This window comes from Montipora capricornis, chromosome 3 (genome assembly GCF_036669925.1).
Source record: "Montipora capricornis isolate CH-2021 chromosome 3, ASM3666992v2, whole genome shotgun sequence".
Lineage (NCBI taxonomy): Eukaryota > Metazoa > Cnidaria > Anthozoa > Scleractinia > Acroporidae > Montipora > Montipora capricornis.
Window position 1 is genome coordinate 64803412 of NC_090885.1, and position 27500 is coordinate 64830911.

Sequence of the window (27500 nt, forward strand, 5' to 3'; positions counted from 1 at the left end):
CTAACCAGAAAGGATAGTAATCCAAAAATTTAAATTTGAGCCCTGAATGTGGACTCAATCCCTGACGTGAACAAAAGCCAGCATCACAAAAGACGGATTTAACCATTTCTAAACCAAGGGCCAAAATTTACAGGCCTGGAGTCATCTAAAACAACCAGAATTTTACAATGAGAACCGGAGCTTTCAATCTGCCAACCTCGTTGAGATAAGAATAATGAAATGATTTTGTGTTGTTATAAGTGGTATAATTATTATTCTTTTAAAAATTGAGTTCTTTATGATAGTCTCATAGCTGAAAAACCAAGGTAATGCTTTTGTAATTCTGTGTAGCGAATGATGTGACCTCGATTTTCTTATTTGGCAATTTTGTTTCAACTTGCTTTGCAGGATCCAAAAAGATTGTCACCGTAGTCAAAAGTTACAGTTATTCGGTTATAAGGCGCACGGTTTTTTTCAAGAAAAATCTGTCTTTGGGTGGCAAGTTAGTGCTAAAATTGGGGTGCGTCTTATAGCCAAGTATTTTTGCGCAACAAAATCTTAAGATCACAATTTGAGAAGAACTTGCACTTTAAACAACACAAGAAAAGGACACTAGTTGTCTATTAAAAAAAATAGTGCTTTTAGAGACCTTTAGAACACTAAACGACTTCAAGAGAAAAGCAAACACACAGAAATTTGCATAAGTCCTTAAGAGCATGCGCTCAGTAACGTGATACCCGTGACAACAATACAATCGTTTGAACCTTGTTTCGAATATTCCAAGAATCGTGTTTGTCGTTCGCATGAAAAGTTTCTTCTCTGAACAAACAGTGCGGAGATAAAACATACCTTCTTCGTTCATCCAGACTTTCTTGTGCACTGAAATTTGCATCCTTGGTGGCGTGTTGATATTCAGCTGTTGAACACCTTTGAATGACTTTCTGTGGGAATTTTTGCGCTATTCGCTTTCGCTTGAAGTCTGAAGTCTGAACTCTGACTATTTATTAAGTCGGAAGGTTCAAATAAATGTGTATGTGTTGTATGTTTATCATTTCAGGTGTCAATTTTTAGCTTTTGTTTTTACGTATGTCATTAAATGTGTGACTTTTTCACTCTGTTTATGTTAACAAAAAGAGTTCGCATGTCAATTGTGTAAGGATAACCTGCTTTTGATAACTCTCAATTTTTTGGTGCGTCTTATAACCGAGTATTTTTGCATAAATTTCAGTTTGAGAAGTTAGCTTGATTAAACTGCTAAGTTTGGGGTGCGTCTTATAACCGAGTGCGCCTTATAACCGAATAACTACGGTAATTTAAGACCCTACATTTCAGGCTTATGTTACTACATACATGTATAAATTATTTTGAGATTTTCGTGACTATTTGAGGGGGAGGTCAGATAAAAAAGCAAATTGTGAATTCTCTATTAAGCCCCCTGGGGGGCTTATTTATTTCAAGCACATTTGAGGGGGACTTAATAGAGAGGATTGTGGTCATTCATTTCAGGTGTCAACTTTTAGTTTTTGTTTTTACGTATAATTATCATTAAATGCGTGACTTTTTCACTCTGTTTATGTTAACAAAAAGAGTTCGCATGCCAATTGTATAAGGATAATTGTTCTCAAATTCATCACCTGCTTTTGATAACTCTCAATTTTTTGGTGCGTCTTATAACCGAGTATTTTTGCATAATTTTCAGTTTGAGAAGTTAGCTTGACTAAACTGCTAAGTTTAGGGTGCGTCTTATAACCGAGTGCGCCTTATAACCAAATAACTACGGTAATTTAAGACCCTACATTTCAGGCTTATGTTACTACATACATGTATAAGTTATTTTGAGATTTTCGTGACTATTTGAGGGGGAGGTCAGATAAAAAAGCAAATTGTGAATTCTCTATTAAGCCCCCTGGGGGGCTTATTTATTTCAAGCACATTTGAGGGGGACTTAATAGAGAGGATTGCGGTTATTCAGTGTAAGTTAGTGAATTGCATTTACATGTACCTGTACGTTTAGCAAAAAGAAAAGAAAGAAACATTCCCTACTTCCCGTCTTGTACTAGGGCAATGACTGTCTAATATGGAGATTTGAGTGATATTTATGCATTGTACAAGTTATTTGCAACATGCTAATTTATTCACTGGCGGGAACCAAATCCGAATTTCTGGCATGTGAATATACGTGAATTCATGTAATTAATACAGGGCAGTGTTGATTTGAAGGGAGCATATACAGTGTAGTGGGTATCGCTCACGTACTGCATCTCAGCGTTCCAAGTTTGAGTCCCAGCTCCTTTGCTCCAAAGTTCACTCAGCTTTCCATCCAATCGTGGTGGGTAAAATGAGTACCAGTATCACTGGGGATAATTTGTGCATGCAAGGAGATAGGAGTGGCACCCACCCCTACTGTGAGTTGCAGTAGAAGCTAAAAGGAAAAGGAACCTTCGGGTTACCTCCGACTTTTGTCGGCCCCTTGTCTTGTTATTTATTGATTTGGCGATGAAGAATAAGGGGAGGGAAGGGGGCTTAACACCTTTCTTCCTCTGAAAAATGGGGCCTTATTTGCGAGGAAGGGCTCAATAGAGGATTTTTCGATATGTACTACAGCTGTATTTTATTTCAGTTCTAGGATCATCAAGAAAGACGTTAAATGCCAGTGGGAGCTTCAGTTCTAGTACTCAGAGTATCCATAGTTTGGGGAGCATGACTGGTGACGTGACACAGACAGATGGCAGAGTCAGTCGTTGGGCTCTTGGCTTTGACAAGCTAATGGAAGATCCAGCTGGTTTAGGGTGCTTCAAGGTGTGAAAACAATTTCCTCAGTACATTGTATAAGTGAACCTTGCACATTACATTGTATTTCTCCAGATTTTGGCCCAATTTTAAAATAAGCTTTTTTAAAGGCTTTTCAAACTTCCAAACACTTTGCTGCCATTCTTGAACTTAAAAAAGAGTATTTGCTGTAAACTGGTGTACATGTACACTTTGTAACTGTAGCATACTTCGTAAAGACTACACTGTACTAGGACCCACTGTTTTGATGTCAGGATTCAGTTTGAGCTGTGTGAAGTATTTGAAATACAATGAAACCTGAATAGTAGGGAAAACATGTTGTGGAACAAGGGTGTAGAATTTATTCAATATCCATTTATTTTATGGCAATAATGATGAGAGTTGAATGGTACCATGAAAATATTATTCTTGGCATTCAAAAGGAAAGATATGCTACATTGTATACCTCTTTTTAACCAAGTTCATGGGCAGTAATTTCAGTTACGGACCTACTTTTTTCCCCTTGATTTATGGTGCGGGCCATGAATCAACTGGAAAAAAGAAAATGCATAACTTAGAGTGCAGACTGAGAAAACGAGGTTAGTATTTTATATTAATTTATTACATGTATATTTTTAAGGTACATTGTAAATGTACCGTAAACGTCCGTGTATAAGCCGCATCCCCGATTTGGAAGCGCAAATTTTGGAAAAAAACGAAAACAATACATTTTCACGTTTCAGTAGAGTTGTATTGCTACAAACAACGAAGGACAAACAATCAAGGTTTCGAAACACTGACATAGAAGTTCACATCTTTCACATTTATCAAGTCTAAAGAAAGCGAAATTTCATTTGTTGTACCTTCTTTTCCATTGGAATTTACACCATCTTTAACTTAAAATGCTATTTCGATCTGATTTTTTCAAGATTATCACTTCGAAACACACCATAAACTTGAAATTCCTTCGGCATTAAAAAGACAAACAAACAAGTGCTTAGTAGCCAAGCTTTAAATGTTGGGAGGAGTCTGGGCCAGGGCCTGGCGATTGTCTGGGGATAACACAGAAAGCACGCGCATTGATGCAATCATTTCAGTTTCTATTTCATTAATTAATATTACAATACTTCAGGACAGAACAGGAGCGGGAGCCTGATAATGCAGTCGACAAATTTGCCATGAAGGTGGTAAAAAAACAACGAAACAGTTGGCCATTTACCTCGCGAGTACTCGCAAATTTTGTGGTACTTTATTGCATGTGATGAAAAGATATGCGTGGAAGTGACTGGCTGCAGACGTCACTGCAAACAGCTGTGCGGAGGAATGGAGATTCCTTGTACATTGGTGTTCAGTTGTTTGAGTAAAGTGGAAATTAATTGCTTCAAAGAACTTTTGGAGAGGAAGACTCGCTGATAAACACTCGAAGACACAAACTGCTCCTTTAGGAGCCACCACTGAATGAAAAAGTCAATGAACTACAGCAACATGCTCTCAGTTTCTTTACGTTTATTTCTTGACATCGTAAGGATTTTATGAATATTAATTAGGTTTTTGAGAACTCCAAACACAGATGTATCCATGGATAAGCCGCACCCTTGATTTTTGGCTTCAATTTTGTGAAAAAAAGTGTGGCTTATACATGGACGTTTACGGTAATCAAGCGGAAGGTTCAACTACCACAATGATTTTGTTATGCACATACAGGTTGGCCAGAAGGAACGCCAAAAAAACTCTGCGGTGCACTCAAACTTAAGCTTGAACTGTTACAATTCACCCGAAAAATCCGACCACACCAAACCTACATGTATGCAAATCCTTAAGCTTAAAAACGAAAAAGGTGTTGAAAATTAACTCCATTCCGAACAAGGTTTTGGAAAGCGTGCATATGGAAAAATGATTGAAATTAAAGCTTACAAAGGAAAACTAGGGGCTATTATGGAACAGAAAAAGTCAGGCGCTAATGAAGGTTAAGGCGACGAAACTACAATGTAAACATGAAAAACTAACAAAAACATCTAAATTAAACGAAAGTCTTGTGTTCACAGGTGTAGGGACCCAATCCCAATTCTTCAGAGTTTTTTTAGTCACATTCCCTCTAAAATGATGTTGAGAGTAGTGGATGTGTTCTCAGTGTCAGAGGTCACTTCATTGTACGGAAAGTATATAAAAAGTACTGTGGTACTCACAGAAAGTATTTGTTGTTTCTTGACAGGAATTTTTGAAGAAAGAATTTAGTGATGAAAACATCGTGTTTTGGATTGCTTGTGAAAACTTCAGGAACCTGACAAATTTTGAAGAGGTAGATGCCTTAGTTGTTGCTTGCTGTGTGCTACATGTATGTGGAGACTTAATTCTAGTCTGATTATTTATTTATTAATTTTAGTTATTTATTTATATATTTGATAAGATTTATTACAAGCAAAGAGAAATCATATTTTGTGTGTATGTGGCAGCAGAATACAGATAGCCTCCGTTAACCATCTGCTGACTATCTTATATACACGTACTGTACACAATGTAAATAATGTACCAGTGGCTGGCTGTTTCCCATAAGCCAGCCATGAGTCTCCATTCAGACTAAATAAATCTCTTGTCGCTAAGAGTAGGGCACATAGTTGTACCCGGTGTTGTGGTCTGTCTTCCGTTGTTGTGTATCATGGTCGGGAGGGTAAAAAAGGGGCCACAGTAATTGACGCAAGCTGTTGTGGCGCTCTGCCAGCTTGACTGGCAAAGTTAATAAATAAATAAATCTGCTGGAAGTACATGACAGACTAATACTGGAATGGAACGGATAAATCGTAGATTAGGTATCACCAGTTGAAAGAATGGTAAGAGTCTATGCCTCGTTAGTCCTGTTGGTGAAGGGATAAACAGTCATTGTTTCTTTCTAAAAGCTTTTGAGACTCTCCATTTTTTTATTGGTCTTTTCTTTTTCCTTGCTTCCTCTGTTGAGTTAATGTAAAAAAAAATAGGTGAGCAGTTGGAGTAACACTAAAATTATCCATCGAGATTGCACAGATCACTTTACAATAAAGGTCAGGATCTCAAAGGAGATTGCAAAAATATTATCCATATTATCCTAAATTTATGCACTTGATGTTTGACTGCTGACCAGAAGTCTAGCTTGCTCAGCATGGCTTGTATACAGTTTAGGTTCTCATTTAACTGGGTTTAAAACACTAGGCCAATTTATTGGAGGGTATGTGCTTTAAAGGTACCGTAGCAAGAGAGGAGGCAGCACTCTCCTCAGCTGCAAGGAGGTCACCATGGCAACCAAACTACAGTCCAGCTCCCAGGCACCTGTGAACACATCTCTGAGAAAAACCAGTGTGGAATGTATGCTTTCCCCAAAATACGGAAGGGAGGGAAAAGAAGCAAGCAAGAAAAAAAAGCAACTGGAGCAAAAGCACACGCCAATGCCCCTTAAAACCTTCCTGGATTCCTCCCAAATATCCCAGGCAAAAGTGCTGCATTGGCTTGGTTTTAACTTTGCCTATATTGTATTAACCTCATTAATATTATTGTTTTCTTCTTCAGCTGAAGATTGAAGGCGAAAACATTTTCCACAATCATCTTGCCCCAGATGCTCCTATGCCTGTTAACATTGATAGTAATGCTGTGAAAGATGCAGAGGAGCAACTTCAAAATCCAAACTGTGACATGTTTCACCTTCAACAACAACAGGTAAAGAACACAGTGCATTTAGAAAAAAATGGGCTGAAACCTTTGTGCAAATTGCAGGTGTGCGTGTGTTCTGGAAAACCTAAAGAAAGTTTTTAAATTGCAGGGCTGTCATAGAAATAATAATAATAACAATTCATATATAACAGCATTAAACTGATGATGGCCTGAGTCATGCCGAAACATGTCTTTAAAAAGTTGTATCGTGAGCTTGAAATTTCTTTTAATAACAATTCAACATTAAAAACATTAAAAAATAATCATGTACACAATTTACAGAAATATTAAAAAGTAAGAATTGGAAGCACTATACAACATTAAAAATTATTATAGATCGTAAGAATACAATCACTGTGTCAATAACAATTTCCCAAATACATTCCTTGTAGCACAGATGTCATTAAGAGCTCTTGCAGGCAGTGCAAAGTTTTAGACATGCAAAAAGACAAGAATTTTAAATGCTGGAAATAGTATGGATGGTCCATATTGATCACCAGGAATAGAAATTGATTCTGGGTGTTTGAGTTTTTCTTTAGTTTGAGGTGTAAAGGAAACAAATTCGCTCCCCCCTACATGGGACAATTTTTTAACAATCAGGGCCCGGTTATTCAAAAGCAGATTAACAATTATTTCTCTTCTCCCAAATGCTCTTCAAGGCTGATATTCAGCAAAACTTTACCATAGAAGAAGTCAATCTTGAAAAACAAAAATAAGCAAAAGAAACTTTCACCACAACACAAAGTTAAAAACATGAAACAAAACTTTACGCTGGTCCTGAATTAATTTAATCGGCTTTCGAACAACGGTGCCCTGGAGTGAAGGGTCATTGTCATGGAAAGGGTATGGGTGGTCAGTTATTGATCTTTATGATTCTGAATACATAGGTCTATACTTTGATGAAATTTGACAGCTACCCTCGCTTCCTAAAGTCTGATGTGTACAGGCAAAGCCTTGTGGCTGATCTGGAAGGATCACCACTCCCTGGGGAGGAAGGAGAGGAACCCAGAGAATTCAAAGGCAGAGGCAGCTTCTTCTGGAAGGTAAAAAGTATTTTCCCACAGTGTTCTAGCATGAATTACAGAATCTGTTCAAAAGTGGATGTCTTTTGAATGGATTCACTGAGCATGAGGGTAATGTTTAGTTTGAGGGGGTTCACTTGCTGAAACCGCGTTTAAGAGCAGTACTGCAAGTTTTGTCCCTTGTTTTTCGTCTGGGCCATATATTGAACTGTGAAAAGCAAGGAGCTGTAACATACATTATTATTATTATTATTATTATTATTATTATTATTATTATTATTATTATTATTATTATTATTATTATTATTATTATTATTATTATTATTATCATTATCATAAAAAGTTGTTTGAGTTACCAGGGACGGTCTACGTTTCCCTTGAGATTTTCTCCAGGTAAGACCAAAAGTGGGCCCTCTTTTATCGATGGTTACTTTCTTGATTGAAATAAACATTGCCTCCATGGTGACTAATGGCTACTTGGAATAAACCATCTAAAGCATTTATAAAGAACAAAATACACGAGGAAGCCTTAAAAGAAAGCCTTAAAGCATCGTTATAAAAGTAATGTCGTAAAGTTTTATTGATTTCAGTAACCTCGATTGTTCAGTTTTCTCTAAACGCCATTTCTTAATTGTGTGACATGTAAGACATAATTTGAATTCTGATACATATTGTGGACATTAATTTCACGTTTATTATTCATTTAACTATTTGTTTTCTTTAAAAATATTAATACATTGATTACACTACTTACGACAAATTTAAAATTATGTCTTCCAAAATCGACTCACTTGGACTGTAAAATTTAAGGTCTAGTCATAGTTGTAAACAATTAATTTTGATCTTAAGGCCACTTACCCCATTCCTGCCATTTAATAAATTAAATTTGAATACACAATCAAGGGCCCTAAATGTTAACTTAAAAACTGTTCATAACATCTAAAAATTCCAGGGCTCTTTTCTGTATCTGTCGTCTGAGGAATCCGAATTCTCCAGTAGCAGTGGTAGAAGCAGTTTTAGTCTCGAAGGCCAGGTAAACATCTGATGTGTTAAAGTAGTGATAATATTAAACTTTTGACAAAGGGATTCGGAATCTTTAAGCTGATTTAAATGCACTTTTTAATTCAACGCTAAATATGTGCTTTCTCCGAAGAATGTGTCAGGGGTGCAGGGATGGCGCAGTAGTGAGAGCACTCGCTTTCCACCAATGTGGCCCAGGTTCGATTCCTCGACTCGGCGTCATATGTGGGTTGAGTTTGTTGGTTCTCTACTCTGCACCGAGAGGTTTTCTCCGGGTACTCCGGTTTCCCCTCTCCTCAAAAACCAACATTTGACTTGTTGTGTTAATTGTTAATTTCACTTTACAGTGTCCCCAATTAGTGCTCCAGCGCTAAATCTACTAGACACTTCAATAAAGTTCCTTTCCTTTCCTTTCTTTCCTTTTAAATTAAAAATTCGACCTCGGATATTGCTTTTCTGGGTTTCTGATTGGTTCACTCAATTTCGGTTATCAGCTCATATACCGTATGACCTACATGTAATATGGAAACTGATTACGTCAGGTTTTGCCAGACTGCGTGTAATTCCAGGCGCGTGTAATAGTTCGTATTTTGCGCGTAAATCCGCCATCTTGCACGCATTTTACGCGCGTGTAGATGCTGCTATTCCTGTGGCCAGTACTGTAATATGGAAACTGATTACGTCAGGTGTTGCCAAGCCGGATTCAATGACTGATTGGCTGCTGCCTCAGCTTTGTCTAATTCATTTGGTAGAAACAACGATTGACTACGAGCAGTTCATCTTTCGTCGCTTACGGGTACATTTATATGTTCCAGCACTCGGCAAAGTCCCTTTTGCCTTGTGGCTGTTTCTGCTTGGGTGGCCTCATACACCACAAGCCTTTCTAGAGACATCACTGCCAAGATGGCCACTTCTGCTGGAGAGAACACACTCACAAAGGACAGCCGCAACACCGGGAACTTCATCCCCTACTCTTCTCAAATTCTGTGTGGGTTCTTTAACGTCCCACAGGGAACTTATGAACGTGGAAGATATTTGTGAGACGGGGCCTACGGTTTACAGTCCTTATCCGAGAAGACTTGAGAGTCTAACCATTTACAGATGTAATTACAAAGGCAGCACTTTCTCCTCAGCTACTTTAAGACCCTGAGTGCTGGTCCTGTCGGAGTCGAACTCACGACCTCCCGCATGCCAGCCCGATGCAACAAGCTGAGCCACCGGTGCCCTTAGTTAGGCGAGCTCGCTCCTCCTCGAGTCCAGATTTCGCGGGGCCATTTTTTCTCGTGCCTATCTTCTCCTTGCTCGCGACTAACTAAGCGGCTAAAGAAGGACTGCTCGTTGTAAAGAACTGCGTTGAAATAGATGGAAAGTGAACGGATCACCGTCGCTCACAAAAAAAAAAACAAAAAAAAAATTCGCGTTGTCGTTGCTACAGCCGTCAAGGACACGTGCTTCTCAAAAGAGCACTGAACTTTCTCAGCAAACGCACGTGCGGCACAACTTTTTTTCAGCTAGTCTGGTTTTCATATGCCGCCGATTTCCCCGAAAATATGGGTGTTGCATGTGGTCACCTCTTTAATTACTCATTTGAATCTCTATTCGTTCGAAATGTCAGCTCATAAATATTTCTCACGGTAATTACGTTTATCAAGTTTCACTTGCTAGGGACGCAGCACCAAAGTTTCGTTTTGAAAGTAACCCCCTCATTTGTTTATTCTTGCCTCCAGCGTTCACGGCGCGGAAGAGGAAGCAAACACAGTAGTAAGAGATCAACTACTTCAGGTTCGGATGGAGACAAGAGGAGGTCATTTCTACCGTGGAAAGGTTAGGCAGATTAAACGGAGGGATTTCAATTGAGTTAACTGAAACATCATACAATTACAAGCGTCTATTTAAAACTCAAAACTAAGTAAAACCCATTCACCCCTAAATCGACCTAAACCGGGCCATACTTAGTATTTTACTCTGTTTAACGCCAGACGATTTTACTCGTCAATGGAGAATCCCCAGGAGTCAATGGGTTAATCACTCACTGAAAAACAATGTTCCATTAATGTAATGAACTAATCAACCCGCCGCCGGCCAAGAAAGAGTTTAAGCAGTGCCTACGGCAACGTCAAAGAAAACGTCACTCCAGAAAATAACTTAGCGCTATCGTTAATATTTCCAGATAAGTGTTATTTTTAGATTGAATTTCCCGCTAATGAGACTCCCACAGGAGCCCGATGACCAATTACAAGAAATTAAGCTGACGTCATAGGGTCACCGAACCGTAACTGACTTTGTTTTTTCATCTAATTCGCGGGAAGGGCTAGTCTAAAAATAAACCTACTTGTGAAAACGCCGTTTCACAGACACTGTATGGAAGTTGCACGCTCCAGGATGGGCTCCTGACGTTGTACAATACTTGCGAAATATCCTCTGACTGATTGGGTGAGAAGGGTTTTAAAGTAGACATAGAACATGAATCGTTCGTTATTACATGCTCGTGCACGTTGTCGTCGTCGTCGGTGATTTCACGTTATTAGGGACTTTAAGATCTACGACGTGGTCGTCAACGAGAACGCCTCGAAACAACAGTAGGGAGCTTACGAAACGAGGACGACGACGGCTGCGAGGACTTTATTTAAAAATACGAATTCTCGTTATTTATATCACTGTGAAACTATTTCATGTCATTTCGCGTTAAAAATGTGTAGTAGCTGGTGAGGAATTAAACTGGTATGAGTGGGTTGGAAGCGTAGAGAGAGAACTGAAAATTCATCGTCATTTGCTAACGTCCTCCACAGAACCTTGAATTTGGTCATTTCACGTCGTCATTTAGGAGATGACGGCAAAGAAATGTACCAAAATGTAAAACGCACGTGCAGAGCGTGCAGAGTCATTGTTTTTGCTCACTAAACCTATTGTTTTGTGTCGTTGCCGTCGGCGTCGTCGTTTCGTAAGCTCTCTATTGTCATTGGTTAAAAGTGGAAAAACAATCGTGCTGCACGAGCGGCGCGCATTTTAGCACAAATTCGTGCGGTCCTCTTCACAACAACGACGTGAAATCACTAGATTTGAGGTTTTGATGACAACGCGAGCATGCAACAGAGAATCTTTCATTCTCTATTTTCACTCTGAAACCGCTCGTACCAATTTATTTTTAGGATACTTCGCCCACATTGTACAACGCGAACGAGATGGCTTAACCGCGAGAAACTTACGATAGCGCAAAGTTATATTTTGAGGTGACGTTTTCATCGACGTCGCCGTCGTAGATCTTAAACTCCCTATTAGGGAGCTTAAGCACGCGCGTTTTTGAGACGCGGACGGCAACCGGAAGTGAGCTGTTTTCCCTTTTAACCTGTTTTCACGCAACCACATTTACATTGCTAAGTATCTTTTCTCCATTAGAGGTGATTAGTGTAAAAAGAAATATAAAAGTAGTATGTGGCAATTTATTTTTATAACAGAAAAAAAAAAACACCCAACAGCGATGAACTTTAACCTTTGCTTTTTGTGGGGCAATCCTCAACGAGCCAACTTTGTTTAGTCTAAATGACCTAAGCACTGTTTTTCTTGTGTTTCCAACGCTGTTATCGATGTAAATTCTTTTTTTTTCTGTTTAAACCGTCCTACATGCTGCAATCTTAAAATAAAACGGGTCATTTACATAAACACTGATAAATTCTTACCGTTATAAAGTTATCGAGTCGGAAGTTTTTCTCTTTAATACTGTTCGTTTGCTTTGCTTAAATGTAACAAATGGTTTTTATTTGGAAATCTTGCGATTGAAAGTTCTGTATAAATTGTCGTTAGCACTTTTGCACTCCATTACGTGTACTCAACTTTGATATTAACACGTCACCCACAACTTGTTGTAAATCGCGAGAAGAATACGCTAGAACATTGTTTTCTTTTCTATGTGTCGGGTTTGATTTTGTTACCAAGGGAAAGGTAACTTCAATATTGAATAATGTTTGCAGTTGAGTTACACTTATTGCGAATTGTTTTATTTGTTTATTTTCTTTGACTCTGGCTATTACTTGTTTCTAATGTAATATCGAGCTCTTGCTTGGTGTGTATTATTCTTTACCATTATTTGTAGTTTATGAAATAAAGTCAGTTTTCGCACCAGTTGAAATAGACCGCAATCTGAAAAGATTTTTGTCTGGAGAAGGAATGCTATTTTTTTATGATGTGTATGGAGAAATAAATTTTTTTTTTTAAAAAAAGAAGTCGGTTATAGATATATTTCTTTCTCTTTGTCAACAACAGTTATTTTGAATTATGTATGCAGCGCTTCTATTTATTGGTTGTTAAGACCTACTGAAACAATATTGCTTCTGTTTTCAAGTTCTTGAATGCTAATAACGTCCCTCCCCTCTACTTTACAGGCAAACACGTCAAGAAAGGTGAGGATATTGGTTTCCGGAAAAAAACTTGGCTCGTATTGCCTTCCTTCTCGGAGTAACGAGAACACTTAAATTCATCTTGCTGCCATCGGACAATAGATCATTTTACGGCCCTTGTTGAGAGTTGTTTTAAGCTGTTTTAAAAAAATACAGAGATGCTAAAGTTTCAGATCACAAGGCGAGCTACAAACGTCTATGTTCAAAGCCCAGTGACATTTAATTTTCGTAATGATCATTGTAAGTATAGTTAACGTTGGAGATGTTTACCATTTCTTTCCAAGGTCATCGTGTTAGTAATTTTTAGTTGCACTTGATTCTTGAAGGAGGATATTTCTAAACAAATTGAGTTCGCAGCAAGTTCAAGTGTTTTTTGGTTAATTAGTGTGTTTTTTTGGGGGGCCTGATCTTTTTCAATGTAATATTGAGGCTGAAAGGTCGTAGAGTATTTTCATCCATATTAACTGATTTTTAATTTGTTTTCTTATAGGTGATCGGTCGTTCGGCAGTCAACCAGGCAGCGCTCGTAGCTCAATTTCATCGCTGTCGGATTCCGTACAACATATTAGCTACTCTTCTGAGGTTCGTGTTTTTCAGTCTTATCTTTTTTTTTCTTACTTGTGTCACGCAAACGAGTGACAGTGATTGAAGCGTGTGTCACGCTTAGTGATTATCACGCAAGGTGGACGATCACTTTTAAAGGAAATGTTTAGTGATGATCTCAGTATTTTCCATTTTTTTAAAGATGTCGTGCTTTTCTTAAATCAAAAGTGAAAAAACTTGTCAAGTCTAGCTACTGCCATAGTTAGAAGCCTTTTCGAAAAATCTCCAAAAATCCGAGACAAATTATTGGATGGCAAATTGCACGTGACCCCTTGCTTTCTTTATTTAAAAGTTGTAAACCGAAGTTGCACAAGTGATGTCTGGTTCAAATTGTCCCTGGTAAATTTTTGATAGTTCTCTGAATGGTTCTAGCGAATTTCTTGGCAACCCCGTTCTCAGGGTCTCTCTTCTCTGCCTCCTTTGTCGTTTGTCCTCAACGACAAAGGAGGCAGAGAAGAGAGACTCTGAGAACGAGGTTGATTTCTTGGCGGGTCACTGTATGGTCGCTAGAAAAGGGATCAGTGATATAGCATCCCTGTAGCTTCCGTAAAAATAGCAGTCTTCTTTTCTTGTCGTTTATTGTTTGTCGCTCTTTTATTCAAACTAAAGAGAGTTTGAGTTTTTACAAGTAGCAAATTTTACCCTTACGTTTACTCAAGTGCGACGTTTTTTATTGTGGTTTGGTTTTCGTTCAACAATTTACAGTTTAGTTGTTTCTTGTTTTATTAGAAAAAAAAAACAACCTCTGTTCTCCCCAAAATGTGTTTTTTTTATGTTTTGGGACCGAACAAATGCAGCCGGTTAATGACCATTTGTATCAAAACGTCTTAATAGTTTGGTATTTTATGTTTTCAACAATGTGATGAATAATTAAATTTGCTTTTAGCGAGAGATTGGACCCGCTGTCAAGTGATGTGTCGTGTTGTCTGCGTTTCAGAAAGTGTTGCTTTTCTTGAATAACAAGAGAATTTCCAATATTGTTACATTATTGCAATAAGACGTTTTCTATTGCCCTGCCTTTTAATTGACAAATTCTCGTTGTGTTTCCTGCTGTTTTCGTCTCGTTTATGCCACTTTGCCGTCAGACGTAATGACTGTAAGACTTGACCAAGGTGTAGGATTATTGTCTAAATTTAATGAAGCTAGGAAAACGACAAAAAGGCCCCTTTTCTTTGGTTCAGTTTTGAGTGCGTTTTATCATTGATTTAAACTCGATGAGAACTAATCTAAGTTTTGAACAAAGTATAGAAGTGAAATTGCCTCGTTAACACAGAGCTCAAAAGATCGAATGGCGCCAAGTTTTGGTGTGGACTTGGGAAGGGGAAGAACGTATTTTGGGTCAGGGGCTTTCGATAAAAGGATTCTTTTAAGGTTGGCACATTTGATTGTAAACAGTAATATACCCTTTTAAAAACAGTTCGAAAAAAGGTTGATTTTTTTTAGCCTACGTGTAGCCGTATCGTCCCCCTGAAGGAACTTTAAAACGGGAGGAGGGAACGACTTGCTGTGGGGATATACTGTTGCTGAGATCTTGAACGGGATTTAAACGCTGCGATACCGGTGCTTTCCTTCACCAATTGAGCGACACACGTTTAAGATGTTGCGATGATAATAGACATGTAGATGTTTTTCATTTTGCTACATTCGTCGGGATGTGGAGAAGTTTATTACGGGACGACAAATGTTTCAGTCTCCTTGAACTCTCCTTTAACCTTAAGGTCGTTCCGATCAATTTCATACTTGGATAACTGACACAAACTTTGTATTCAAAGAATAATCTTGAAGTGGCCACACTGAGAAGCACGAAATTGTCCTTTGGGGGTATTTTCTTTTTAGCCTTTGCTGTCGTCGCTATCGGATTTTTAAATAATACAGTACAAACTAAATGCGAACCTTTCATTCTATATTTTTACTCTGAAAGCGCTCGTACAAATTTAGTTTTAGGATAACTCGTATGAGGGGTGATCAGGGTCAAAATTCAGTTTTGCTATTCCGCAGTTCGATTTTGCAATGAGACTGCGCTGCTATCTTATTACGCAATTTGTTCTACCTGTTATGACTCGCAAGTTCGTTATTACGAGGTTGAAATACGCCATTTTATAATTACAAATTGCAATACTCCATTCTAATTCAGTTTGCCATTATTACATTTTGCCTTCCTGTTACGATGGTCGAGCTCCAGTTTTGCCGCTCTACTGGTTTATTCTGTGAACAGCAGTTTGGCGTTCAAAGTCAGTTTTACTTCGTCTGTACGTCTTTCCCAATTGCTACCTGTGTTCCGTTATGCAATTCAGTTGTTCTGTTACGCTGTTCAGTTGTGCTGTTACGCTGTTTAGTTGTGCTGTTACGCTAACCCCGCGCGGTCCGAGCTGGACGTGCGAGGACTCAGAACGAAAGCTCACTCCAATTCAAGATGGCGATGGCTTTGTTATTGTTGTCGTTCTTTGTTTTCTATGGAACCAGTGGAAACCATACAAAAAATACCTTCAATATGTTTTTGAGATTACAGTGCTTTTAGGTGTCTCCGTCAACTGTGAAGAGAAGCTTGCGTTGTCTGTTTCTGCGAGTTATGCTGTGATAGCAGGTAAAGATTTGGATCATATAGTTTTAGCGATTGTTAATGACTTTCCGAAGTGTGGTTATAAGAGAATGACTGGTTTTGTGCTTGCAAGTGGACTTAGTGTTTAGCAAAGAGCGGATCCGAGAGTCAATGCGTCGTGTTGATCCAGAAGGAGAGTAATTGAAGGGCATTACAGCTTAATACCGTTAATAGGAGACAGTGTACACTCACCCCTAGTATTGTGAAACATTGACACCAATCACAAGCTTAAAAGGTTAAAAGGTGTTAATTATAATGACTGGTTAAGGTATACATGTCAAACTGCACTACATACCTCAAATGATAAGAGTTCCCATCTGAAGCACATGGAGACTAATTTATACACTTTAATAAAATGCAAATAATGCAAGACGTTGATTGTGCACACTCCTGCCAGCAACTTTACTACCCTTATCTGGTCTTCTATCAGGATGTGAGAGCATACATTATGTAATATCATCATTTTCCCTTCTTTATCTGTTTTCACCCTCGAGGGGAGACCGTAACATGCTACAGCAGTTGAAATTTCTTCAAAAGCAGTTATAGCTGTTGTTATCACGAAAGCTGAGATACAATGTCAATTCGACTATAGCCATCAGGTTTTGTGTTTTACAAACCTATTGTTCATAGGATTAAGGGACATTCATGTACTGAACGAAGTGGTAGATGTATTATTCAAAATCCAGATCCATCTGACAATTTATATTAGAACAAGAATGAGGAGAGATCAAGTAAGATAATTAAGGTAAACGTTATTAAAACCAAGTTTAGACCTGGGTATAAGTGTCTACTTGGATCTGTTGTAGTTTAAAGGGCCTATGTCACGGTATTTTAGAATGATTTGGCAAAATCTTTAGTTAATCACAAATTTTAAACCCGAAAACGGTTATCTAGAATTCCTTTACTAAAATGCAAATAATGCAAGACGGGGTAAGGTAAATGTTGCTGAAGGCAAGTTTTGGTTTAATACAATAAAAAAAGTTTCAAGCATTTGGGCTCTATTTCACATATGTAGTCAACATTAAAAGGGCTATGCCATGCATGATTAATTTCATTCCACTCAAGACTCAAAATAACCACTTAAAACTTAAAAAAAAGAAAAGAAAAGAAATACAAATAAAGCTAAAGAGATACATGGATAGGATAAAAGTAACGAGAATGAAATGGATTTTACAATAGTTTATTAGAATTTCCCTGTCTAACGATAATTTTCTTTCCAAGGATTGTTTCATTTTATTGGTAAAAGAATTCTAGATAACCGTTTTCGGGTTTAAAATTTGTGATTAACTAAAGATTTTGCCAAATCATTCTAAAATACCGTGACATAGGCCCTTTAAACTACAACAGATACAAGTAGACATTTATATACCCAGGTCTAAACTTGGTTTTAATAACGTTTACCTTAATTATCTTACTTGATCTCTCCTCATTCTTGTTCTAATATAAATTGTCAGATGGATCTGGATTTTGAATAATACATCTACCACTTCGTTCAGTACATGAATGTCCCTTAATCCTATGAACAATAGGTTTGTAAAACACAAAACCTGATGGCTATAGTCGAATTGACATTGTATCTCAGCTTTCGTGATAACAACAGCTATAACTGCTTTTGAAGAAATTTCAACTGCTGTAGCATGTTACGGTCTCCCCTCGAGGGTGAAAACAGATAAAGAAGGGAAAATGATGATATTACATAATGTATGCTCTCACATCCTGATAGAAGACCAGATAAGGGTAGTAAAGTTGCTGGCAGGAGTGTGCACAATCAACGTCTTGCATTATTTGCATTTTATTAAAGTGTATAAATTAGTCTCCATGTGCTTCAGATGGGAACTCTTATCATTTGAGGTATGTAGTGCAGTTTGACATGTATACCTTAACCAGTCATTATAATTAACACCTTTTAACCTTTTAAGCTTGTGATTGGTGTCAATGTTTCACAATACTAGGGGTGAGTGTACACTGTCTCCTATTAACGGTATTAAGCTGTAATGCCCTTCAATTACTCTCCTTCTGGATCAACACGACGCATTGACTCTCGGATCCGCTCTTTGCTAAACACTAAGTCCACTTGCAAGCACAAAACCAGTCATTCTCTTATAACCACACTTCGGAAAGTCATTAACAATCGCTAAAACTATATGATCCAAATCTTTACCTGCTATCACAGCATAACTCGCAGAAACAGACAACGCAAGCTTCTCTTCACAGTTGACGGAGACACCTAAAAGCACTGTAATCTCAAAAACATATTGAAGGTATTTTTTGTATGGTTTCCACTGGTTCCATAGAAAACAAAGAACGACAACAATAACAAAGCCATCGCCATCTTGAATTGGAGTGAGCTTTCGTTCTGAGTCCTCGCACGTCCAGCTCGGACCGCGCGGGGTTAGCGTAACAGCACAACTAAACAGCGTAACAGCACAACTGAACAGCGTAACAGAACAACTGAATTGCATAACGGAACACAGGTAGCAATTGGGAAAGACGTACAGACGAAGTAAAACTGACTTTGAACGCCAAACTGCTGTTCACAGAATAACCAGTAGAGCGGCAAAACTGGAGCTCGACCATCGTAACAGGAAGGCAAAATGTAATAATGGCAAACTGAATTAGAATGGAGTATTGCAATTTGTAATTATAAAATGGCGTATTTCAACCTCGTAATAACGAACTTGCGAGTCATAACAGGTAGAACAAATTGCGTAATAAGATAGCAGCGCAGTCTCATTGCAAAATCGAACTGCGGAATAGCAAAACTGAATTTTGACCCTGATCACCCCTCATAAACTCGTCCACATTCTATGACGTGAACGACAAGGACTAATCGCGAAAGACCTAGGATTGTCTAAAGTTATGTTTTGAGGTGACTTTTTCGTCTATGTCGCCATCGTAGATCTGCAAGTCCCTTAATAATGAAAGTATTGTTTAAGTGGCTGTCTGCCTCCTTGTCTAATTCAGTTGGGAAACTTTTTGAAAATCATGGCTTCACTGAGATATTAGTGTTCAACTTGAGACTCTCCGTTTAATTGATCATTCCAAATGCCATCTCGTGAAGATCGCCAAATATATCCCTTTGATTTTTAGCTTCAATATATTTCTGCGCCAGATATCCGGTCTCTCATTGTGCATTGTTTTCCGACTGGATATTACTTTTTTTCCGGGATAACCCTTTAGTATAAGCTTCTTAAACGAGGAAGCACTTAAGATATTTACGAAAGGCCCCGTTTTGGAGACAGTTCGTTAGTGCACCGATCTAGTAGATGTTTTCTTAACATCATGAGATCTTTGCATGCTCTTTCCCGGAGTGAAGCTCAGTGTACAGGAATTTTAATGAACCTCGAGAGCACTTTGTAAATCCATTAAGCTTCTGTGAGGATTTGTTTGAGGATTTCAAGTGTTTTAAGGACGGTGCCTACGTTCTGTGCATCTTGAGATACTCGGATTTCCTATGGGTGTTGCTTAATTAATACAGGGATATTTTCGCGCGGTTCAAAACTATGCGGAGAAAGCAAAATTTAGCAAGTGTTCTTGGTATCGAAAAAGAAAATTGGGGGTAACCATGCATTTTTTTGAGATAATTAAGCTTCAATTTGGAATAGAACGCGGCACATTGCTTTGTATTTTAAAGCATTTTACAAATATTGTTGATTAATTATCTTCGAAAAATGCGTAGTTACCCCCAATTTTCTTTTTGGATTTCAATAACATTTGTTAAGATTTGCTTTTCCCGCATATTCAGTAAACCACGTAAAAATATCATTGAATCCATTAAGTTATTTGAAAATGTCTGCCCCCAATTTGATCTTTCTTTCATTTTAACACTAAGTGAATATTGAGTTGTCTGAAAGTAGCAATTAAGATCACCAGAATTAGGAACAACAGATAAATAAGCAACTTTATTTATATTTGATTGCTATATATCTATATATATATATGGCGGTCGCTATACCGTATAGCGAAGAGTTTAGTGTTCGGTAGAACACGGCCATGCACTTCTACGGTCTACTGACAAAATTTCTAAGTTGAAGTTAAATCCTAATTTTTGTCGATCGCCCATTGAACTGTAACCAAAAGGTTAGTAGTCGAGGTGTTTGCGTGCCATTTTTGTCTCGGTTTTTCGTGTCTGTCCCTTTTCTTGCTCTTCTTAAAACGATCTTTCCTTAGGTTTTTTTCGTGGCTGTTTAGGTTCAACGTTTGTTCGAGAGTTAATGTATTTTGAACAAGAACAACAATAACAGTTGCTAAATGTATATAGAGCGATTTTCGATTGAGTGTCGAAAGTAATTTGCGAATTGCTTTGGTTTATGATTACTTCATTCAGTTATTGGCTCAAAGTAGTGAAACCAAAACCAATTGTGGCTCGCGCGTGCGTATTTTCCCGCGCTTTGTGTCGGCTACGTGTAATTACGTGGGAGTTTTGATTGTTTTACTGGATTGTCTCCGTCCTTTTTGATTGGCCAAAGTAATTACTTTAGTTTTGGTTTTGGTTTTACGACACTCGATTGAAACTCGCTCTATTTGAAGTGCGGGTTGTAGATGAAAGGGAGAGGTTATCCTCGCACTTATGTTGGCAGATGTGGGCAACGTAAGTGCAATGTAAGCATTCCCGATACCCGGAGACCCGAAGACCCGAAGAATTCGGGTGGCTTCGACAGGATTCGAACCTATGACCTCTGCAACGCGGGTGCAATGCTCCACCAACTGAAGCTTGGAGGCTTGACGTTCATTCGAGCATTTACATAACCCTTTCTCTAATCTGTTAATCATAGAACCCGACCCCGAAAGACGCAAATCGACGAAGGGCACCATAACTTTCTCCGCCCTCTTTCTTTATTTTCAGTCATTGACCGTAGATCAAAGGAGAGAAAGCGAGTCATTCCAGTTCTGTCGAGTTGTGTTACCAGACCGCTCCTCCACCATTGTACTGTGCAAGGAAGGACAGACCCTGCGTCAAGCTCTGATAAACCTCTGCGAAAGGAGACATCTTTCCTTCGTTGTCCACGACGTGTACCTCGGCGGAGGAGACAAGGTACTCAGCTGTGGTACACGACACTATAAGGGTCACTTGGGTTAGGACTAGGACCAGGGGCCCGTTTCTCGAAAGTCCCGAAAACTTTTCAGGCCCGAAAAGCCATTTTTGAAACTGCCAACCGCTTGTTTTAGAATGCCGATGATCTTTTAACATGTTTTCAAGGTAACAAAAAGCAAAATAACTGTGAAGTTTGACGACTCAAATCCTCTCCATTCTTGAGATACAAAGGGAATTGTGGCACCCGAAAATGGCCCGTAAAGTTTCGGGTCTTTCGAGAAACGGGCCCCAGATGACCGACGTTGTGATAACGTGGAAGTACTTCTGTTGAAACAGGCCATTCAACAGTTTGAAAGTAGTTGAGCGAAAACGGAAACAAGCTCTATTACGTCAAAAACGTTGCCATTAGTGGAACGGCGTCCGGCAATCAAACGTTCTCCTGTCTTAATAGGCCTGTGACCCACTATTCAATGTTGAACCTCAGCTTTATATCTGGCACGTGCACTGATCCTTGCAGCGGCATTCAATTCCGGAGTGCTCGTTTTTTAGGTTTATGATTATAAACATGTGAAAGGTCATTTTTTCCTGGACATTTTCCCTTGCTTTGTATTTTCAACTCATCCTTGATTCCATAATTATAATAATAACTAAATGTGTCATCTTAACCTAGTTTGGGGACACGTAACTACCTATGTGATACATTTAGTTAAAATAAATAATTAATTGACTTATGAAATTATGTAACTATAAAATAAATTAATAAATAGGTTTTGTTAGTCAAAAACTGTGCTCAGTTCGCGATGTGTTTTTTGGGAAAATATCATTTCATAATTTATGTCGAAATATTAGCTGTTTGGACTTCTTTCAGGGAAAACGGTATTTATAACTGATACATCCCATTTCTCCGTTCACAGCTTGTACCTTTAGAGGAACTTGACGAAGACATGTCTATCATGGGTGGCAGAGAGATAGTGCTTGAACACAGAACATTATTCAGGTATAGTGATAGACTCTATATTTTCAGCTTTCCTTCAAGTGTTTTGTGGTTGCCATTGGAACGATCGGTGGTATATCGGTGGTTTGTAAGCAATATCTTCAAACATATTGGAAACAATCTCCTATAGTCTTTAATCGGGATTACCATACAAATCCTTTTGTTTTATACCTAGACTGTCACTCAGCAAAACGAGCACTGTGATTGGTTGATTCTTGGTTACGTGCCCCTGATCAAATTCAAATGTATCCCGACCGGGATACAATTCCAGAGTTATTGCCCGCTCCGGATGTTTTGCTGCGATTGTTGAAGGAAAAGTCTAAATATTTATCAAAGCACTTAATGTATGGTCCCTCGGGAAACTCGTTAGTTTTGTTTTCCTTCGAGTCCTGATGTTTCCCTGGACTTCGTCTCGGGAGACATCAGGCAGGACTCTCGGGAAAACAAAACTGACTGTTTCCCTCGGGACCATACATTAAGTGTATAATATTTTTTGTCGACCATGTTAGCTCACAGGTACCCCAGGCTCTATATTTGTGACAATGTAGGGCTTATATGGGGAAATAAAGGAGGCATGTGGAGCGAAGTGGCGTAATTTTCAGCTTTCGGTCGGCGACTAAATGAAGTAATTTTAAGTTGTCATCCACCAAAATGCGGAGATGACGCAAGGATAAGAGCTTCCTATAATGTGAACAAAATGTACGAATTCTGCCGAGTTGACGAACAAAACGTGCTAACGAAAGAGTTGTTGTTGTTGTTGTTGTTGTTGTTTGTATGATCTGACTTGGCGGCGATGAAACATCTAAGCAGTTTCCTCGGCAGCACATAACAGAGGTCAGGGCCTGGAGACGCTTTACATCTTATTCTGCCGAGTAGCTATGATCTGTTCGGTACTACAGCCTCGACATCGCCAAAAGATGAAAATTTTAGTTTAAGGAGAAAAAAAGTAATTTGATTATTGCTTTCGTTGCTGCAGGCATCTTCGTTGCTAAATTCCCTAGCGTTTGAGTTTACTCCTGCCACCTTTAACAACCCAACTTTGCAAAACACGTACATTTCCATGGCGGAAAAACCATCCATTGAAATTCCTTGGCCCACTGCTTGACGCTTCTTCATTATGCAGTGTCCAATTCCAGCTGGTTCCACTAAAATTAACTGTACTGTCTGCCTTTCAGACTGGAACTCCCTGACGGTGTACCTGTTTCCGTGAAAGTCAAGCCTCAGCAAAGCTTACGGTTGTGTCTGGAGCCCATTCTCTCTCGACAAGGCTTCTCATCTGATCACGTGATTGCACATGTGGTAAGTGAAGTTCCTCAGGGCAAAAAACTGCCTGTTGTTGTCGTCGTTCCTGTCGGGAACGGAAAGGTGTCAATAACGGCGCCACGAAACAGGGGGCTAAAAGGGTGCAAAAAATCGACTATCGCTGCAGATGTGCTGTGCTCTTCGGTACAGGGATGGCGGCGCAGTGGTGAGACCAATCGCCTCCCACCAATGTGGCGCGGGTTCGATTCCCAGATCCAGCGTCATATGTGGGTTGAGTTTGTTGGTTCTCTATTCTGCCTCTAGAGGTTTTTCTCCGGGTAGTCTGGTTTTCCCCCTTCCTCAAAAAAACCAAATATGATTTGATGTGTATAAATTTGATTTCACCTGTGCACGACCCCTCAAGCTATTCAGCTTTAAACGTTATCGTGTGAAAATGTAGAGGATATTACATGGCCGCGCGGAAATACAAAATTTCTCTTCGAGTGTTGTATTTTTCAACACGAGAAGAGAAATTTCGTATCTCCAAGCGGCCATGTAATATTCTATTTATTATATAAACACCAATGAAATAATAAATCATTTCACGAAAGGTGCGATTTTCACATGTAACCATAGCAACAGTGATCTTTTCACGTGTGAAAATAATATGTCAGGGCTTGAAATTAGGTTTTTTGCTCAGGTGCCAGCTGGCGACTAATGGGGAAAATTTGGTCGCCAGGGCATAAATTTTGATCGCCAACTTTGCATGCAAGGAAAGTCATAATTATTAAGTAACACAAAAAAAACAGCACGAGAAAGATCTCTAAAGCCATTGTTGTTTTCGGCTTAGTTTGGTGATGGTGTTCTTTAATGTTGTTTGAAATGGAGCGAACCACAGTCCGTGTTTTCCATAGCAAGGCAAACATGGGTCCTTTTAGCCTTGCTTTTCACCTCTTCAAAACGTAGTTCTTATTCTCCTACAGCTTGCGTGGCAAGCAACTTACTGGGCAAGCAACTTACGTTTCTCGCGACTAAACGCAATACTACAATTGCTCGGCCTAGGCCCCTACACAACCACAATGCTCGTACCAGTTTCCGATCGAGATAAAATAAAAGGAGCGGCTTGTAAACGGTTTCAGTAGCCTCTTAAATCAGAGGAACTTGGTTTCTTAACGTACTTTTCTAACGATATTTATCTTCATTTATCAATCACCTTGTGCAGTCAATTTTGCAAGTGTTCGCTTTCTAACAGAGGGAACAAGTTCTCCAACCCACTTTACGTTAAGGGTACAGGTTGCTTTTTGAAAGCTCCATGCAAATTTTAAACTCATTGTGCGATGTCTAGCTTCATTATCAATATGTTATCAATATCAAGCTAGTTCTGAGGAGGTTTTTTCGGTAATATGGCTAAATCTACGTTTTCATCATTGACAACTGACGATGGATTTAAATTTTCAATTAACCTTCTTGCCGAATCTTCGTCTTCCGGGCGCCAAATAAACCTAATCGGCTAACTCAATGTTTTACCCAATTCAAATCTCCCGAACGATTTCATCATATAAAGATTCAAATACAACAGTTGTCTACTGTTTATCCTAACGTGATTCGCCAGTTGGCGACGAGTGCTGAAAATCTAGTCGCCAGCACTCAATTTTTGGTCGCATTGGCGACCAGTGAGTCGCAATTTCAAGCCCTGCATGTTATGTTCACGTGTGAAGATCTCATGTTCGCGAAAGCTCACTTGGTATTTCATTGGTGTTTATATAGAGCGAGTTTCAATTGAGTGTCGCAAAACCAAAACCAAAGTAATTACTTTAGCCAATCAAAAAGGACTGAGACAATCCGGCAAACCAATCAAAACTCGAAGTTATTACACGTAGCCGACACAAAGCGCGGGAAAATGTGCACGCGTGAGCCACGATTGGTGTTGGTTTCACTTCTGATTGGAGGAAAAAATGACGCGAGAACTTTGAACCAATCACTGAGTGAAGTAATCATAAACCAAAGTAATTATCTAATTACTTTCGACACTCAATTGAAAACCGCTCTAATAAAAACTTCTAGTAGTAGTAGTAGTAGTAGTATCGATTGTGCTACGAAAAGAAAGCGAAATAGTAAAGCTCGCAAGTGTTTAGTTTCGAGTGTAAAGGAAAGGAACTTTGTTTAAGTGTCTAATCTTCTAGCGCCGTAGAGCACTAATCGGGGACACTGTAAATTGAAATTAACAGGTTAACGCAAATAAAATCAACTTTTGGTTTTTGAGGAGAGGGGAAAACCGGAGTACCCGGAGAAAAACCACTCGGTGCAGAGTAGAGAACCAACAAACTCAACTCACATATGACGCCGAGTCTGGGAATCGAACCCGGGCCACATTGGTGGGAGGCGAGTGCTCTCACCACTGCGCCATCCCTACATCCCTTCAGCTACCTTTTAGATAATTTTTACTCATTTGAAAAATAAAAAACAACTTTTTGTGCTGCTGTTTCAGGACGGACGTGACGAACCTTTGGATCCTGATGTCCCGGTAGCCTCTATCGAACATCAGTACGTGGTAGTTGAGACCGCTGAACACTTAACAGGTACAAATACCATACAAATTTAGAGAAAGTCTGCTTTTGCAATAGCACGGCGAAATATTCCGTAAAATTCTGAGATTTGCAGGTTAAGCCTCGCCGTTTTCAGTAAAATTGCTTGTTTAAGAGTGGTATTTTGAAGAAGGACAAAAACAAGAAATTGTCCAATCTCGCTTATAAATTATTTCAGCACAGATCAAAAGTCATTTGCTTTTATCTTTTTACGAGAATGTCTTTTTTCGTTGCTTTTCTCCTTGCCAACAAGGGAGGCTTATAATATAGCTGCAATGAAATGGAGAAGATATTCTAAATTTTGTTAATTAAATGTCTTAACCAGGCCCGGGTTGCACGAAGTATGGTCAGCGCTAACCAGCGTTAAATACCATGGAAACCTCTTGACTAATGGTTAGCACCAACTAGGGCCTGGTTGTCCAAAAACCGATTAACGCTAATCCAAGATTAAAAATTAACCAAGGAGTTTATTTCTCTACTCCCAAATGCTCTTTAACGCTGATATTCGATCGGCAAAACTTTACAATAGAAGAAGTCAATCTTGAAAAACAAAATAAGCAAAAGAAACTTTCACCAAAAAGTTGAAACATGAAACAGAAGTTAACGCTAATCCCGGATTAAGTTAATCGGCTTTCGAACAATCGGGCCTATGCTTCCAGCAACCCGTGCCTGGTTGCGATACCAGAGAGCGGAACTAGGGGAGGGGTGCAGGGGGGTGCAATGGTCAGCGCTAGACAAGCTTTTAAGAAACCCAGGCCTTCTCGCAACATTAAAGAGATTTTACCGCGGCAAACGGCAAACGCGAGACTGAAATTGGAGTTTTGCCAAAAACCAAAGAAACTTGTGTGATGTTAGCTCATTCTTTGCCTGTCGTGCAACTACTAAAAAGGAAGATGTTAGAATGAACGAATTTTCGTGCTTGGATGAGAACAGCAGCCTTCTTTGCCGTTTCGTGTTCACACAGTGCTAAATATCTCTATTTACAGCAACAGTTGACATTAGCGTTATCTTTCATTCAGGAATATGCCCTCGAGTGTACGAGCAAATAGGAATTGTCATTATAAGTTCCCACTTAAAGGTTTTTATGCGGTGCGTAATCTTAGCTTTTATCCTAATTGAAAAACATCTCAAATTACAGTCATAAAAATTCAGTGTTTTGTCTCAAATGGTGACAAACTTAATTATATACGATTGGATTTGTAAGGCTGATGGAGGGGATATATTTATCGTGTACTAGTGACATTATTGACGTTTCAATACAAACCTCCATTAGAGCTCATTATGGTCACGTATTGAGGATGTTTGTCTGAATCTGATAATCGATTCCCCTCATTTTGGCTTTTAATTCGTGTAGATGTCACAGATAAACAAAACTGAGAAGCAAATACTAAGAAACCGTTGATACATGCAATCTTCAGTAACACGCAAGCAATGGTCATTCTAATGTACCTGGCACCCGAAGTAGGAGCCTCGTTTACTCGGTGAATTGCCAGTTGAGAAGTCGCGGAAACCTACAAGAGCCGGTCGAAAAACGCGGCGCCTGTGAATTGGATCGTAACGATGAAATTTAGTGTGTTCTG

General features: G+C 39.0%; 1 protein-coding gene across 2 annotated transcripts in view; it reads left to right on the forward strand.

Moving 5' to 3' along the window:
- Window positions 1–27500, forward strand: part of LOC138043714 (regulator of G-protein signaling 12-like) — a 47870-nt gene that overhangs the window by 9359 nt on the left and 11011 nt on the right. The window contains exons 3-14 of one of the 2 annotated variants that reach the window (XM_068890123.1): window positions 2600–2778; window positions 4961–5047; window positions 6286–6432; window positions 7314–7469; window positions 8401–8481; window positions 10196–10292; window positions 12848–12865; window positions 13353–13444; window positions 20911–21099; window positions 22014–22096; window positions 23269–23392; window positions 25824–25914. In XM_068890123.1, the coding sequence (XP_068746224.1) occupies window positions 2600–2778; window positions 4961–5047; window positions 6286–6432; window positions 7314–7469; window positions 8401–8481; window positions 10196–10292; window positions 12848–12865; window positions 13353–13444; window positions 20911–21099; window positions 22014–22096; window positions 23269–23392; window positions 25824–25914 (1344 nt within the window). The remainder of the gene's footprint in view (window positions 1–2599; window positions 2779–4960; window positions 5048–6285; window positions 6433–7313; window positions 7470–8400; window positions 8482–10195; window positions 10293–12847; window positions 12866–13352; window positions 13445–20910; window positions 21100–22013; window positions 22097–23268; window positions 23393–25823; window positions 25915–27500) is intronic. The other variant, XM_068890124.1, reaches the window with a different exon arrangement.